Source organism: Gobius niger (genome assembly GCF_951799975.1).
Source record: "Gobius niger genome assembly, chromosome: 20".
NCBI lineage: Eukaryota > Metazoa > Chordata > Actinopteri > Gobiiformes > Gobiidae > Gobius > Gobius niger.
The window spans coordinates 13,062,649-13,081,145 of NC_136871.1; the positions used below are offsets into that span (position 1 = coordinate 13,062,649).

General features: G+C 40.6%; 1 protein-coding gene across 13 annotated transcripts in view; it reads left to right on the forward strand.

The window, feature by feature from the left end:
- The first annotated feature begins 1,031 nt into the window (after positions 1-1,031).
- The window catches only part of plekha6 (pleckstrin homology domain containing, family A member 6), a 34,087-nt gene continuing 16,621 nt past the window's right edge, over positions 1,032-18,497 (forward strand). For 7 of the 13 annotated variants that reach the window (XM_079578499.1, XM_079578512.1, XM_079578505.1 and 4 more), the window contains exons 1-5: positions 2,261-2,405; positions 5,919-6,027; positions 6,333-6,437; positions 6,601-6,673; positions 13,661-13,761. In XM_079578499.1, the coding sequence (XP_079434625.1) occupies positions 2,371-2,405; positions 5,919-6,027; positions 6,333-6,437; positions 6,601-6,673; positions 13,661-13,761 (423 nt within the window). In that variant the 5' untranslated portion in view covers positions 2,261-2,370. Of the gene's footprint in view, positions 1,288-2,259; positions 2,406-5,918; positions 6,028-6,332; positions 6,438-6,600; positions 6,674-13,222; positions 13,552-13,660; positions 13,762-18,497 lie in introns of those variants that run through there. The other 6 variants (XM_079578510.1, XM_079578509.1, XM_079578502.1 and 3 more) reach the window with 4 other exon arrangements.

Here is an 18,497-nt window from a genome sequence, read left to right on the forward strand (position 1 = left end):
GTCAACACAAGTTTGGTCTGAAGCATAGACTGTAAACTGAGCTCCCCCTAGTGGGCAAAAGAAGCCACTGTTTTGTTGGAGGCTATCCTTGTTGATAGTGCAGGCCCTTCAAAGTGCCACCACATACACTCCATAAGCCTGTGTAGTGTCGCGTGAGCGAAAGGGGGGCTCTCGGACTGGACAGTTGAAGCCAATGCCATTTCAGGAGCCAAAAGCCAAGTTTCGGGCTCGCCCTCTCTCAAAACGTGCGGCTCATGGTGGCATACGAGTGTCAATCATCATGACAAAGGCATGACTTTGCTTCAGATAACTATTACACACCATTCTCGGAATTAAAAAAGGTCAATGTCAATAATCTGAGAGGGAACAAAAGGAGCGCACTGCACGCGCATTAAGAGGCCTAAGCTGCCCTTTTACCCTGTGTCCTCTAAGGGGCGCCAAAGATCTATCGATGCAGAGCCACACGAGCCTGCATTAAGTAGCATATTTATTTACTCCTGTTATTTTGCAAGGCCTTTTCCTTTTTCAGATTTGACAGATTTTTTAGCACCGCTGCCACATGATTCAAATCCAGCAAATTATGTTCACAACTTCTTATAGTCTATGTAGGATCCAGAGTCCAGACAAATGTCATGAGAGAAAACAAAACAAAACAGTTTCTTGGCCTTTTCCCAAGTTCCCATTTAGTGACTGCAGACAGACAGGAAATTGGGAATACTAGGAATAGAAACTTTTTTTTTTAAGTAAACGCATAAATTAAATTAGGCTAAATTAGTAGCCAGTCACCCGCAGCTATTGTGGTTCATTTATTTTTCCCAGGCTTCTCAGTATTTGTTGACCCTGGACAAACATGTGCTGACGTTCCCGTTTAGGCTGATTCAACATGGATAGATAAATAACCTAACTCTCAAATGCGCAGCACCCTATATATATTTCTATATTATTAGGCCATGATGGAGATGTTCCCGTGCGCTCCGTGCGCGAGAGGTCTCGATCACGTGACCCGCTAATTCCCAGGGATTTGCTGTCGGCCATGCTCTTTAGTCTTCCTGCCTCCCTCCATCCCTCCATTCATCCCTCCATCGCCCCTCCGTCTCTCCTCCGGTGGGGGTGCTCGTCGTGCAGGAGCCGCCGCCGCCACAGCAGCAGCAGCAGCAGTCCGCTTGGCCCTCACTCCCGCGCACGTCCCGGAGGATTTAAAAGTGCTAATGGTGAGAGACGCGTCCGGTGGAGCATTAGCGCCGGTCAGATCCACGCAGCATGTGTGAGCAGCGCTGATAGATGACGGTAAGATGACACGTTTTGCCCCTTTTGCAGCGCGGCGCCGGGTTCAACAGTGCGCACTCTCTGTCACACACACAGTGGATGAGCAGCGTTACATAATCAGCGACACAGTGGAAGTGTTGTGTCATTTCAAAACTATTTCAAAGGGTTTGGTATAGTTTGTGCAATGACGTAATTGTTGGTATCATCTCCACCAGTCATTAATTATTCATGGGGAAACTATCCTCAACTTCATCTGTTGCAGGGAGCTTCATGGGCAAATCCCTCTTCCCCATTTGACAAGGATAATGGAAACACTCTCATCATATCAATATGTTGTGGTCATGTTCAACCCTCTCTCTTTTGTATATTCATGTTTATGTTTTTACGCTCACTTTTTTTGGAAATCAATGATACTAGAAAGATAAATTCAGGATTAGATCATGCATACAACGCAAGATTTAAGCATCATTGCCAATATTCAAGATATATAAGCATTGGTGCCAATATCAGATGTCCGGTGCATTATAACCTATCCCTTGTGAGTAAATGTCACACAACATTTCTCTTATGATTGTGATTATTCCAATTCTTTCCTTTTTCTAATGACGTGCTCATATTATTCGATGGGAGTAACATGAGGAGCACTTCCGACACCCACCCCTTCCCAGATGAACCACTTTCCTGGGAGGCAATATCACTGAGCAAAATAAAGATATAGCACTTTTATAAGGTGGACAAAATGCTTGTTTTTGAAAATACCAATGGCAGAAAGCTTATTTTAATTAAACTTCACGGCATTATAAAGCCTACAGTTTTATGCTTTCACGTCAGAGGCTTCCCCGTTGCTGTCAGTAGAGGAGTGACAGCGGGACAGGAAATGAGTACAGGTGGGATGCCCCTGTTTATTTGATGGCGCTGATCGGCTTCTGGTGGTGGGACGTTGGATCCGTTCCCAGCTTACGTAGGCTGAGGCGGTGCACCCGGTGATAGAATTATGTGTAGTGAGAGAGAGGGAGTGGTGAGGCAGCAGACAGCGGCGCACATCAGCCTATCCTCTCCCTGCCTGCCCGCTCTGATGTCCCATGTGCCTTATCCGAGAGGAGGATGCTCAAGTTCCGAGCGGACCGCAAAGTCTGCAGGTTAGTGCGCCGAGCGAGCGACAGCGATGGCAGATTATGAGCACACGAGATGAACTGAGCTGATAGTGCTAATGTGTGACAGATGCTAAAACAGTATGTGGAGGTCAGTCAGGACTGCAATGCAGAGCCAGCTGGAAGCACAGGGAAAGTCCTGCTCTGAGAGTGGAGCGGTGTGTGTGTGTGTGTGGGTATGTGTGTGTGTGTGTGCTGGAGCTGCAGTCACTGTGAGGACATGTGGATGATGCTTCCTGCATTACTACAACACTGAGGAACTAGTGTAGGGAACAATGGAAGAGTTGGGATGTGTTAGAAAGTGTAGTGTAGTTTTGTTTTGTATGATAGAGTAGTAGCCTATAATGTGGTGGCTTATAGTTAATAACTGTAAAATGCTATATTCATAACTGTGTAATGTAAAATGTGTGATATTAATTGACATAGCAAACAGTATAGATAGAATGCGACATGTATAGTGTCGACATGGTTTTTAGGATGCATTTTTCAAATTGTTATACGCCTGATTTATGTTCCGGTGCAATGGAAAACGTACACCAAAGCAACCAGCCCAAAATGTTAGTTATTAAGCCACCGTGTTATGGCTAAACACAGATCTTCATCATTTGTATGAGATCACTCTGACTCAGTGGATGTTACAACATTGCACTCTTTTAAACCGTCAGCCACTCAGAGATTATGTATGTTCATATCATCAATTATTTATGTAAGCTTCCCAAGCAGCGATTTTCTTTCTTTCTTTCTTTAGAAACAAAATAAAACATGTCTTGATTCACAATGATTCACATTTGTTAAAGTAATACGAGTGTTTGAAGTGATTACATAAAAAAGTCTTACAGAAGTGAAACACACAAGTTAACACCTTTTGACAGCAGAGCACACTGACCTCCGGGGCAATGTGATTTGTTCTGACAGTGATGTTTTATGTTCTATTTATTCATGCTCTATTACTCATTGGATTAGTGCATATAGTTGAGGATTGACAAGTTTCCATGCTGTTAATTTATCCACTAAAGGCTATTGATCAGAACACATGTCGTAGAGTAGTGATGTATATAGGCCTACTGCTCATATTGTAACCACACTAAATTTCCTATGGCATACATCTATTTTGCAGCATTACCAACACCTTTACACACTTTGCCAAGTCTAAGGCTGTCTAACTCATATTGCATAAATTGCTAAACCAGAAAATCTAAAGGCTAGACTGGAGTGATCTGAAGTGTGCTCCATAAAGCTGGCTAACACAAGCAGCAAAGAGCATTGCAGCCTGAGTAAATCTAATCCAATTTGGCCCACAGATTACAGCGCGCAGGAGACTCGACGGGCCAAATCCGGGCCAGTGCCCAATAATCCACATCGGACTTTCCCTTCGTCTACGTGCTGACGTAACACATAAACAGGAAATTTAGCGTCGATAATGCTGCAGAGAGTAAATCAATTCACCCTGTGCTGTCTGGGGCAAAAAGGGACGGAAAGGCGATTAAGAGGCGTGAAAAGAGCGTTTTCCTTTCACACGAATCATAGTCCGAGACAGTTGAAAGCAGAGCACGCGAGGCTTTTGTCTTCCTTGGTAAAGGTGCATAAATAACGCACGTCTTACAGCACTGCCCGTGCACGTGTGGAAATGAGCATAATCGGGTTATTACGGTTTGCCTCATTTTTTACAAAATAACACGATTTGTTTGTGCAACTCACCTCCCATTCAGATAACATGCGCAGCTCTTTGCATGAACCTGGGATGATGCATGGTGGTGGTGGTGGTGGTCGTGGTCGTGGTGGTCGGGGTGGTGGGTGTGTTTTCCCGCTCAGTCCAGCTACACATGAGAAGTTGAATCATGTGCTCCCTGGTGTTGAGAATAATGAGGTTGCAATGCATGGATGTAGCCTACACAACTTGGATACAAAAATGTTTGAAACTTAAAAAAATAATAATAAAATAAAAACTAGTATGTCATTGGTGAGGAGAGGACAGTGCGCTCTAGGGGGCGCTTTTGACACGTTCACCTAAACTGGATCCTCTGTTGTAAATTGGCTGTTTCAACTTATTTGTATTGTTGATTTTGGATGTGTTGTTTGTGTGTTGACATGTTGTTACACATGTCACTGGATTGGGTATCACTTTATTTTGCAGTACCTTGACACATTGTATCTATTAAATTTAGTACAATGTAATCTGCTCTGTTACAATCTGTAAAAACTTGTATCTATGGGCTAGACCAGTGGTTCTCAACCTTTTGGACCCGTGACCCCCATTATAACAGTTAAAAGGGGTTCGTGACCCCCCACCCGGGTCACACCGCGAGAAATCGGAACATTAGCCTACATTATTCTTAAAAAAGACAAAAACAAAAGGCTAAAATTAAATTCATCAAATTACAAACATATAATGGCACTCAGGTAAAATAGCACACGCATGCGACAATAAAATATTATAATATTTGCTTAAAAAGTATGTATATTTTATCTACATGATCTGGCGACCCCCCAAATTTAGACAAAATAGACAATGGAATAACTTGTAATAGTACTTATAGGTACATAGGTTAGAGTTATGTCTTATTACATTATGTACCCATAAATACATATTATTCCATTGTGTATCTAACCCATAGGTACAAGTTATTACACATTGTTACAGAGCACACTACATTGTACTAAATTCAGTTAGGTGCAATGTATCAAGGGTAATGTAAAATAAAGTGTTACCCTGGATTGTGTATACAAATATGGGAAGATTCTAATAATATTTTGAAATCCATAAAAGTTCTAAAAGGGCTGAAACAACTGATCGATTATTCAAATAGTTAACAAGTATTTTAGTAATCGATAAATCGTTTTCTAGTAAACACAGACTCAAATAGAGCAAAAATTTTATGAATTTTGTTTTATTTTTGATGGAAGCCTACTTTGTTTTTAAAGTTAGGGTGTGTAGTGTTTGGTACATTGAAAATTTCATAAATATCTGTCTATGTCTTAACCAATCAGAAAGCAGATTTAGCACTGAGACCCTCCAAAACCACTCGCTTTAAGGTTACTCCATCAACATGTCCTCAAGCGGCGCCACTTTGTGTGATAATAAAAAGTGAAACATTTTCATACACCATTCACAGCCAACAGATTAATCGTGAAAATAATCCGTAAATTAATCGATTACCAAAATAATTGTTCGTTGCAGCCCTAAATTATAGTATGATCTAACAACAATCGCACGGCGCACTTCCATGTCATGTTAAATTCATTTTAGATTTGAGGTCATAATGAAAAATATAACAAAACCAAGTATTTCAAATATCCTGAGAATGTAACACATAAGCACCCATTACAAAAACTACACCCAGGCCTCAGTAATCAGCGTGTACCCTGCCCTCTGAGCTTACTGTACTGGCATCCTCTTTATGACGGGCACACGTGTGCACTTTTCCTGACAGCTGTCTTACTGTGTACAGACCAGACGAATGATATTGTGTGTGTCTGTGTGTGTATTGTGTCTTTGTGCAGGCAGTGTGATCTGGACATGAATGGGAACACTGCTGCTAGAAACCTCCCTCACTCCAAAAGTGCCAGCATGGTTTCAGAGGTGTCCCAGGAGAACCAGCCCTACAGCCGGGTCAGTACACAAGCTTATGTAAGATACTTCTGTGAGAAAAGCTCTGGTCTAATGTACTCTATAAATAAAACATCAAATCCCATAAATAGGGCTCTTTCATTTATAAAAAGACACCGAAGTTTCATCGCTTCACCAAAATGTTCTGTACTTTAAAGCAGCCTACTTTCTAGTTTTAATTATTTATTGAACTAGTGGGTATAGCATCCCCAGAAATAGTAAATATCTTGGGAATATGCACTGGATACTACAATGTTAAAAGCCCTGTGATTTCTTGCCTTTGCTTAAATGACTATATTTACTGACAGATATCACGGACGCCCAGGAAGGCAGCGACTTTTGGAAAGCGCTCCAACTCCATGCGCAGAAACCCCAAAGCTGTGGTCTCAAAACAAGGCTGGCTATACAAGCAGGTCAGTTACAAAGGAATATCACGGCACTGTCCTACTTTTGATGATCATGGCGGTATGATTTCGGTTTATGTTCCAGAATAATACACATGTTATGCCCCATTGCCAAAGTAACGACAAGAAGAGAAAAGCTCACTGATGATTGTGCCTGTTGTGTTTGGTACAGGGCAGCAGCGGAGTGAAGCAGTGGAACAGGCGCTGGTTTGTCCTCACTGACAGATGTCTATTCTACTACAAAGGTTGGTCTTTATTCTGCTTTCCTGAACAAACTCACTATAAAGCCTAGTATTTAGGGTCTCTTCTGTAATAAAAATATGTGTACATTGCCGTATAGCATAATTTCAACGATTATCTGAGCATATTGATTGCTTTTTGTTGGGTTCTGATGGGGATTGGGGCATTTCAGGCTGTCGTACAATCTGAAAAACATCATGTTCTTGGCCAGTAATTTAGATAAACATTGCATTGACTGATTGATTTTGGCCTTTTTTTTAGCCCCTACAAACATGCACTGTCATTGTTCTGATATTTGTTGTTGTCAGGGGGTGTAATGACGCAGGTTTAAAGGAACAGGCCACCATTTTTCCACACTGAGATATGTTCTTACCTGAGCTTAGACGAGTTGATGTGTACCTGTCTTGTCATTATGCGTGTGCTCAGTCACGGTTAAAGACCAAAGATGTTGTTAGCATTTAGCCTCTCCTCCTCTCCTCTGTGGGGCCAAACGGGGTGAAGTTAGAAGCGACCAAGCTCTTCCACGTTTTCCCTGTTTAAATACTGTTACATGAGTAGTTACACGATCCAAGTCTAGTCACACAAAATGAAACGTCGATTTTCTATTCACCTTATTCCGGAGGCTCGCGTGGGAGCCGCCATGAATTGTGCCCGCCCCTTTTCTCCTATGTGTTAACATGGGGCTGGAGAAGTCCACATAAAATGAACGGGCTTCGCGCTCAACCGGAAGTGTCTGGACAACGGAAGTGCCGAGACAACGCAAAAAGTGGCAAAAGTGGGCGGGGCGGAATAAGGTGAATAGGAGTGAAGATATTACTGTGAAGTGCTCCTAACGTGTTATTACGCCTTACAATATAGTATCCCTTTTTATCAGCTTAGAAAATCGACATGTTTAATTTTGTGTAACTACAGTGCCCCTCGAAAGTACTAATACACCTTGAACCTTTGCACATTTTGTCATGTTTACAGCCATAAACATGAATTTTTTGCTTTAAGTTCACACACAAGTAACAGACAACTGTGAAGTCAAAGCAAAATGATACATGATTCATACAGCATGAATTAATACTTTGTGGAACCCCCTTTGACTGACATCTTAGCCCAATCCTCTTTACAAAACAACTCAAGCTCTGTCAAATTAGAAGGAGAGCGTTTGTGAACAGCAGTTTTCAAGTTCTTCCACAGATTTTCAATAGGATTTAGGTCAGGACTTTGACTGGGACATTCTAACACATTAATATGTTTGTCGATTTAGCTTTGTGTTTAGGGTCATTGTTCTGCTGAAAGGTGAATCTCCGTCCCAGCCTCCATTCTCAATTCTGCAAATCTTGTAGAGTCATACCCCAAAAGATTTGCTGCTGTTATTATTGCAGCAAAAGGGGGTTCCACAAAGTGTTCATTCATGCTGTATGAATACTTGCGCATGCCCCGACTTATCGGTTTTCTATTTTTTGACAAATAACAGAATCATGTATCATTTTGCTTTGACTTCACAGTTGTCTATTACTTGTGTGTGAACTTTCAGTAAAATCAAAACAAAACAAAAACATGTAAACATGACAAAATGTGCAAAAGTTCATGGTGTATTAGTACTTTCGAGGGGCACTGTACTTGGATCGTGCAACTACTCATGTAACCGTATTTAAACAGGTAAAACGTGGAAGAGCTTGGTCGCTTCTAACTTCACCCCCATTTGGGTCCATAGGAATATGCTGGGAGAGGCTAAATGCTAACAACATCTTTGGTCTTTTTGCATGACTGAGCACACGCACAAAGAGCAGACAGGTACACATCAACTCGTCTAAGCTCAGGTAGGAACATGTCTCAGTATGGAAAAACGGTGGCCTGTTCCTTTAAGGCACGGCTCTGGGAAGCTTGTTTACTTATATATGTGAGTTGGTTTGTTATGGTGTTTGTTACTCATGTCTTAAAAGTTGCTTATATTCAGAAGAAAAAGTGTTAACATCAGTGGTTCTTACACTTTTCACAGTAACTATAGCTTTAATGCATTATGAAAGCCTCCATTAAATTACCTCGAGTGGGATAATTTGATGATTCATTATTTTTCTTGAGTGATGGAGAGGCTGTACATCATGGCCTTTGTCTCTGCACTGACATTAAAACTGAAGAGTGGCTTGAAGGCATGTACATCTAATCTGGTGCATTTAACCCTTGACTTGTGTAGGAACCTTAAATAACAAAGATTGTGGAGTTGGAGATTGTTGTGGGAAATATATTTGTCTCTGTTATTCCCAAGTCCCTAATAGCTTTTTTTTTGTTTGTTTTTTACTGGTGAAGAGTTGAATAAAGTGTTATTACTTTGGGACAGCAGAGAACCACCGGACAAAAGAGCTGCCGGTCAGCATAGCAACAGTGAAAAAAAACAGCAACGCAGTTATTCTTGTTCTTGGCTATAAATGTTCTGGCTGGGCATAAAGCGTCCTTATACATTATTAAGATTCCTCTCCATAAGACTCTGGCGCTTTTCCCGGCAGGCCTGAGATATATCTGTGTACTGTTTGTCAGGCCATGTGCAGTGGTCATTCATGTGTGAGATCTGCTGCGCAATGCTGTTTAGACGATTGTTTTTGTCCACACACCGTGACTTGTTACCTCTGCAGTCTTACAACAGTTGCATCACATTCAGCCTTTCTTTAGAGGCTTTGTAAAACCCATAATCAAGAAGGCAAGAAATATGGCACTCAGTTGACCTGGAGCAAAGGGCATTTTGATTCCCACACAGATATTGTCAAACTAGAACTTAAGATTCAAGTCTTTTAACAAAACACAAGCCACAGTTTACATTTACTCTCTCTGCATTTATATTACATGGTGTATGTTGTGAAAGAAAGGGTCAGATGATATAGTGATGTAATATTTCCCAGCATGTCCAAAAAAAGGTTACATTTGATGGTTACAAACATTTAAAGTATGCGTGTCTCGTTTGCCCATATAACAGCTACCTGCTACCTGTCTAGCCTGTCTCACACTAGTGAGGCACTGCAAAATAAACACAACACTGGCTATTGATGTAAAATTGTTCCTTTCCTTTTGTATTCCTTTCCTGAAATACTCATTAAAATAATACTTTTAATAGACTAAATGTATCTGTCACCCAGTGTTAATTTCGTCGACTAAAATATTTAGTCTTAATTTTAGTCAAAGTGATATTTTTGACGACTAAAATAGGACTAAAACTAAATTAAAACTTTCTCATGAGACTAAAACTATGACTAAAATGTCCAGATATTTTAGTCGACTAAAATAAGACTAAATAAAAATGAAAAGGAGAGACTAAAATCATCCAAACTTCTATTGACCGTCTGAAAGAGCCTCAGATCATGTAAATTCTCTGCCAAATGAACAGCTCTGAGCTTTGTTCATGTGGAGCAGCTCCATGAAGCAGAGGAACAACATTAAATATGATTATAATGAATATTATAAATATAAGTCGACTAAATTAGTCTTCATTTTAGTCGACTAAATTGACATGCAATTTTAGTCGACTAAAACTAGACTAAAATTGAAACGTTTTTTTTTTACTAAATCTCGACTAAAATTAAATTACATTTTAGTCAAAAGACTAAGACTAAAACTAAAATAAAATATGTTGTCAAAATTAACACTGCTGTCACCTACCTCTGTTTGTCTGTATGTTAAATCTGTTTACAGAATTGACTGTCATAATAACAGACACCTTGGTTGGTGGATCAGCAGTGCAGCAGTTAATGATCAAACATACTCTACTTTGTGTCTGTGGCACAGCTGAGCCACCCCCACTGCCCCTCACATGGCGGCAGATGGAGAAGAGACAAGGGCCATTAGGAATCCCCCTGGGAACTTAACATTGAAGGCAATTAAATTAAAACTCGGGTGCAATGCAAAAGAACAATGCATAGGCTTGTTCAAAATGACTTCTTATTCAAAATCTTCCCAGTAATACAAATATTTATGAATGCATAAGTACCAATGTAATATCCATAAATACTTGTATCACAGACACCGAATCATCCGGCACTGTGTTCAACGTGGACTGATTTAAATATGTAATTTCATCCTTCTCTCTTTTATTCAGGTGTGTAGCTAACATAACAGAACAATGGTCTGAACCTGATTACCTATTAAACCGTTTAATCCCAAAGTCCAGACTGGAGTCTCGTAGCCGACTGACAGATGAAAACACCCCTGGGGCCTCCCACAGAAATAACAGTTCACTCCATTCATAACAATGTGTTTTATGCATAGATTTCAACATGAACAGATTTTCATTCTGGGCCTAGACTGTTATTATCAAGAACCAAAGAAAAATATGTTTTGGTTTTGTTATGCATTGTTTACCATCATTTACAATTAATATCAATACAGTTCTATCTTGTCTTATCATATCTTACATTTCTTCATGCATTGACAACCTGCTGAGATATTTACTTGGCTTTGACTTGCTCCAAATCCAACATCTTGCAGTCAGATTGCACCTTCCCACTGTTTAGTGTTGAGATGGTAAACAGAGAGTCCAGTGACCCTGTGATGAAGACGTGATCTTGGCTGGGGTTACACCACAGACACTGTTACATGAGACAAAATACACACTCAGTGGAGCAAACTGTCGGTGTTGGACAAAACCGAAGAACTGGGTGTTTGCCAGTTTTGTGCCTGAACATCTGAGGACAGCACTGATCTGGAGAGGGAAAAACAAAGCACGGACAATAGGATGCCACATTTACATTGAAGATCATTACTTCACTTTACCTTAATATTAATTTAGGGACAATGCACAGACAGAGATACTGCACCAGATTATAGCTAAATAGTTAACCTCCGTAGTCCCTGGAACAACGTCAACATCTCGACAAAAACTGCATTTAACAAATCCTCATCTTGTTCATATTGCTGGATGTAAACAGTAAATAACATAATAAACAGTTGCTTTATAAACCTATGTAAAGTGAAAATAGTGTTAAGGATTTTGCGTCATGAGATAACTAAATACTTTCAGGTGAGCAATAAAATATGCCCTTTTCAATTCAATGCGCAACTATGTTCAATATGAATCGATGAAAGATTATAAATGTGCCGTGAACAGTATTTTCAGATGTTTCCCTTTTTAAAGGTCTATAAGAGCTTTAGACACACAGTGCAGCAGATAGTGTGATTCTTTTAGTTAGTTTTGCATCAATCAAAATAAAACGATTTTATTTGATTTTATTAACTTTTTTTTTCTGGTTCAGCCGATTAAATGTATTGAATCGTTTCAAAATCGTGACCTTCATATCAAAGAACTGTATCGTTGCAGCCCTAATTTAAACATTTTGCAAAAACTATACATTTCAGTGCAAAGCTTCAAGTTTGATCACATTCCAGAACAAAAAACACCTTTGGGCAGTCAGCCTTTCCCTGAGGTGAAACAGGACCTAGATCTGGGGGCTTTAAAAATGAAATAAAGCATATTTTAAAAGAGAGACTAAGTTCATTTTTAGATTGCATTGAAATGCTCTAACTTTGTAGCCTGGCTAACACCAGACTAAAATCACAAGTGATGTTTAGTCTGGGGACCACCAATTCATTTTCTCGTAGAGGTGTGGTTTACGATCGTCCATAGCCGTTTATTGGGCGCTACGAATGTCTATCATGCGTCTGCACGTAGCCACAGCCAATCGTATCGTCGTATGTGATGACGTATGACGTACCCGCTGTAAACTTTTGACCTAAACTATCTAGAACAAGGTCTAAAGCTTGATTGAAAAATACCATCGCGTCTGCTGATGTCATGTTGGATCCGTAAATAAACGTTTTCTTTTTCATCCGTAAATAAACTACGTCATCGTCTTGCCGTCCCTCCTCATTCTGTGATTGGTTCCCAAATCCATGCGAAAATTTCGGCCATTGTCCCCAGGCTGCTGTGCAGTTCGAAATGATTCGAGCGCACACAGCAGTCTGGCGTTAGCCAGGTTACTAACTTTGTGTAATGCCAGGATCATTGTTATTATAAATGTACAATATTGTATTTTAAAAGCCCTTTTAGGGACGGACATTGCAAATTAGCCTTGGCTTTAACTGTGTGTTAGGCTATATGTTAATTGTAGACACTTATCCCTATCAAATAAATGGAATGAATGATATAAAGAAAGAAAATTCACATATGAATATCACTGTCATGGTTATAAATTCCTGTCGTCCATAAAGAGTAGGTTAATCATTATGGCCCGTGTCTGTGACACCTCTGCTCTGTTATTATTTACTTCCTGTATGATGCATCATGTATTGCCCTCTTCAAAGCGCGCACAGTGGATTTTATGGTTATAACCTAATAATATAATGGATGGCAGCCAAAGCGCATTACTGTCTCCTGCCCTGCGTGGCAGGTTCACTGTTCACAGACTGTAGGCGCAGGTACATTTGGGCTGCGGGCCAAGATTCCTTCGCCAGTGAGTCACATGGGCAGGTCTTTCTCGCATAGACACACACGCGCGCTTAGACCTAGGACGGGGCGTACTAGCTGATTGCACAAGCTCTTTTTACCCCTCCCCCAATCCTGCCTCTCCTTCGTTTGGTCTCCTTCCCTCTCTGTCACTCACACACCCACTCATAAATACACACGCTGCTGCTGCTGCTGCTGCTGCTTTCAGCCAGGACCCGGTCACATGCATATACAGGCGCTACAGACAAAGGCTCTGAAACCGCTCTATTTTTAAAGCTACCATTCGGATTTCCATTCTTTCACCGCCAGTATTGGATATCGCTGGCGTCTAAACGTGGAAGCCATTATTGCCCGCTTATCTCTAGACTCTTGGACCATTATTCTTGGGAGCTGTCAGCAGAGGAGAGAGGGCTGGGAGAGCAAAAGAACAGGGGAACCAGAATCCTCAAGGCTGGACTTAATGATGTAAATGGATTTGATGTTCATATTTTGTGGCTGTAGCATTGTTTTTGTAATTGCTGCCTTGCCAAGATTGCCGGCTTGTGTTGACATTATGATATTTCCTTTTTCGCAGATGAGAAGGAGGACACGGTATTAGGAAGTTTACCACTGCTCAGCTTCCGAGTCGGAGGAGTGGGGCCGTCAGATAACATCACCCGCAAGTTTGCTTTTAAGGTCAGTGAAACGTGATCGACCACTTTGTTTTGATTTGGTATTCTGCACGTGCAAAGGCTGCTACTGAGCTGCAGGGTGACTCTACGAGCCCCGACTGTTCATGTCTGGAGGACAGTGCACTGGTCGGCTGCGGGGTTGTTCGGTTGGTGGATTTGACGTGATTGATGGCAGCTGACTGACAAATTGGGTTATTGACGTGGAGAGCAGTGTGGGAGTGAAAAAATGTATGCAAAATATGTGAGCTACTTCTTTGACTTTTACTTGAAAAACAGAAATCTTTTTTCCAGTGCAAGGGCAGAATTAATGAAGTGGAAATGTATCCAGAAAACAGGAAAATATCGTGCTATTTACTGATGCTTAATGAAATTGTTGAGTAAGGCAGTGTTATCTTCATTATTTGTTTTGACAAGATTTGTCATGCGCAATCTGGATGTGGTCAAAGGCAAGTCCGTGCGTCTCTATGGATAAAATCAGAATGCAACCCAGATTCTCAGATTAGACATTTGAGTATTTGTATTAACTTGTTCATTTCAAAGAAAATGCCTCACATTATGATGATGAATAGAACAGTAGTGTGGAGAACACTGTGATTACAGGATGGTCATAAAGCGGTGACACAGTAACTGAAAGCTCTGTGGTCACTGTGATCTGTACTTCTCTGGTCAAATAAAAGCCTCATTCACAGAGCACACAGTTCACAAATGCCAACTCTCTGGTGGTTCAACTAAGTTGCGGGAAAGTTCATGGATGCCAATTATATGAAAAAACAGACTGCATTTTCTGTGAATGTCCAGTACACCAGAGCAAAGTGCATTGCCTGAACTCAGTTTGAGTAAACACATGTGAAGCGACTGACCAAATAGACACGATGTCCCTGTGGCTAATCGCCAGTCTGTTAGTTAGCTCTGCAAACTCAATAAAGGGCTCGTCTTGCCCACACTAACATACTTAGGTTTTGCCTTAGACACTTTTTGTTTATTCAGGGAAAAACATTGAATTAGTTTGTGTATCTGTTATCAAATTATCTCATCAGCATGAGCCACTTCCACTTTACACTGCAGGACCCAATGAAAAGTTCAGTTTGTGGGATTATGCCTCTATTACAATGGGACATTGTGAAAAATGTCTATTGTGGCTTTGCTTGTAAACACAAACTGCAGTGTGTGTGAGAATCTGACCTTCCACGTGCTTTTCAAGTTTTTCTGGTGTTTCAAGTGTGCGCCTCATATATTATTGGCATTAACAATAGAAAGAGCAGGTTAGTGCTGCTGTGCTCATTCCGTTATTGTTGTGATTACGTTGTTATGGATTCCACTACTGTCAATGACCTACAAAGTTGATAAGTAAGTCAATGTGTGGGGCCTCATTAGTCGGACCACACAGACTCATAAAGCATAAAACAGGAAACTGTGAATGCTTTTAAAGTTAAAATAATAAAAAAAAAACAGAAATGCCTGTCTGAAAATGTGAAAAACCAGTGCACTTGAACCACACCTGATGCCTGATCTGAAGCTGTAATGAGAGCTCTTAGTTTGGCCTGGAGGTGGTAATCCAAACCCTTTTTGTTGATGACTCTTTCAGGTAACGTGAACACTGTGGCAGCCGCGTGAGTTTTTCTGGTTTAAAGTGAAGTTAGGACAAGTAAAAGCTCAAAGGTCGAGGACTATTTTTTCATCCACAGACCTGTTATCGGGATGTTACCTTGAAAGAATGCCATGTTTGCCCATGACACAAGGAGCATCCCGTTTGTGGAGCGTGTCTGGTCATACAAAATAGCTGTTTTTCTACCTATTGATGTAGACACAGCATTGTTTGTCTAATATGTTGCCAAAGTATTTAGCCAACAGCGAGGATATGTTAAATTAGGACAAACAAGGCTCACAAAAAGAATGCATTTCACCAACTGAATTAGATCATTTCATCACAAAAGCAGAGATTAAAGTGTGTGAAAAGCTGCAGCCAACTTTGAGGGGATCTCTAAGCAACCCCAATCTTATTTGTATCTGTGGGCTAATGCGCCTAACTTCTCTGCCAATGAAGGCGTGCTCTTTGTGCTTGGGCTTAGCTTCAGGTTGTTGAAATGCGCAGCACACGCCACAACAGTCATCCTCGTTATTTTTTCCACGAGACACCGGCAGGACAAAGTCAACAGGCAAGCCTCTGCAAAAATCAAAGCGGCCCAACCTAGCCATTACATAAATCAGCCTATTATTGTGTCATGCACTCTGCAGTAATGAGGAGGGAGAGAGATATTAAGTATTTATAAAAATTAGCTCAAGCATTCGTAGCATTGTCTGTGCTGCTCCTATGCGTGTTTGGCACATGTTTCCACAAGTGAATGATTAGGGTTACCTACAATCTGACTGGTTACGCACAGCCTTAACCTCTTAACCCCCGCCTAAACCGCGTGCATCTTCTCCAGTTCAGCTTTACCCAAATCCTAAAGCAAGGACCTACAAAGCTCATCTAAATGGATCTTTTTCCTCGTGTTGTTGACATTTTTTGTTGGCTTTCTGTCACTTTTCTGTTGCTCTTTTGTTGCATTTTCGTCATTGTTTTTGTCTCATTTCCGTTGCTATTTTGATACTTTTTTCAAGAAGCTTTTAGATTAGATTTGGTTAAAGCCAAATTGGAGAAAACGTGCTCGGTTCAGAGGTTAAACAAAGAAGTGTGGTAACTTAAAAATGCGCAGAAGTTCAGTTTTAGTATTGATTCAATTAGAACCATTTTAGCCTTTGTTTGGAGTTTCTTTTTTCATGTTGAACTCCCCTTACCCGTATTTTCTCCCCTTGATATAAAAAACAACAACCGAAAAGGCTTTGAGTTGGGCGTTTCAAAATGAACCTCAGCTTAAAGGGATATTTCAGGATTTTTGACATAAAGCCTCATTTTCTAATTATCCAGTTATGCAGTCCTTATATTTGAAGAGTTTAGTGGCGCTAGGCTAGTGCTAGGCTAGTGCATGTCTATGGTAACTAGTAGCCTGCATTAAAAACAGTCTACTCTTACCCAAGCACAGTGCACCTGAGGCAAATCACTTATAACACCAGACTACCAATATAAATGTCTGTGTTGACTGAACAATTTTTGAAATATAACCATTTTGCATTATACTTATTACTTATATATTACTTATATTTGAGCAGCATCAGCTTCCTGGTTGTAAACTACGCAGCAGCGGAGTGATGGATTACCGGATCTACAGTAGTTTGTTTACCTGCGGCCGGCATTACTACACATGGAATTCACAAAGGAGCTTTGTACAAATCAGATATGGCAACGTTTGGAGGACTACCCAAAGATTTTGAAGAGGTTTTTAATGCAGGCTACTAGTTACCATAGACATGCGCTAGCTTAGCACTAGCCTAGCACCACTAAACTCTGCATGAATTAAAAATATATATATATATATATCTCCAGAGATCAACAACACTCTGGATAACAAGGAAATGAGGCCCTATATCAAAAATTCTGAAATATCCCTTTAAACAAGAACCATTTAACACAAATTAACACAAAGTCCAAATTTCAAAAATGAGGAACAACTGCCTATGGATTGACTGGAGACCTACAGATGAAATACACAATGACAATAATAGAGATTAACTGTAGATTTAGTCACATTTAGATTAAGATTATTTCACTTCCCTCACTGAACCACAACCTCCATTATTCATATGGAGCTAATGGTCGGAGGTAGATTATGACACTCCGCATTAATACCAGGCCGCACTTGCCGATTTTGACTAGTGCGTCTTGAATATTCTTTTGAAGTTATTAATAATGAGAAGTGGGGCACACCATAATGAATCAGAATTAAAAGTGGGTCTCGCAGTCAGAGCAGTGCAGCACTCCCTGTTCACTTGTGCCAAAACTATGGGCCACTTCACTTGCTTTATGGGCATTGGCCACGCACACTCGCACAGTCATATAAAGTAATAATTAACCCTGTTTCCTGCTGTGTTGGGAAACCACAGGCACATTCAAATCCTGTTTGTCACTGTGTGCGCTCTAAGTGAGTGGTTGACCACACACACAGACAGCTACGTATTGTAAAGAGTAAACACAGCCCAGATAACGTGTCGGAGCTCCTAAACAGCAAATATTGAAGAGTTTGGTGTAGTTACCAAAGAACATTATCAAAATAGTCTACATAGGAGATTAATTTTACTTTTCAAGGTCCACAGCCTCCATCATGCAGTGTTTTGTTGGTTCCCTTGTAATTAAAGGCACACTGCGTAACATTTTGGACTATACCGTTGACATCAGTACAAAACATTCTCCTAATGACCAGCTCAGCACAGAAAATGGTATTACAGCAGCGGGTAATCAAAGAATGGATCTGGATGAGGACCTAACCTGTTTAAATCTTAGATTCTGTTGACTTTACTCGACATCTCCTTGGAGACGTACCCATTCCTGGTAAAGTTACAGTCTTGTCTTAGGAGAGGTGTGGCTTTAAGTAAAAAAAAAAAAAAAGTATAAATGAAAACACTGGAACTTTGGGAAGAAGTAGCACATTTTTTTGGGGGGGTTTCTCGGCCCAGTAGCTTTATTCGACAGGACAGCACAGGGTGAAAGGAGGTGAAGAGCAGAGCTAGGACTCGAACCCATGACACTAAGGACAGAACAGTGCTCCAATTGACCTAGTCCTACTGCATTTACGAACAAACAAATTTGAAGTTTGATATATTGAGGCAGGAAATATCTCGATAAACAATATTATTGAGGACAAT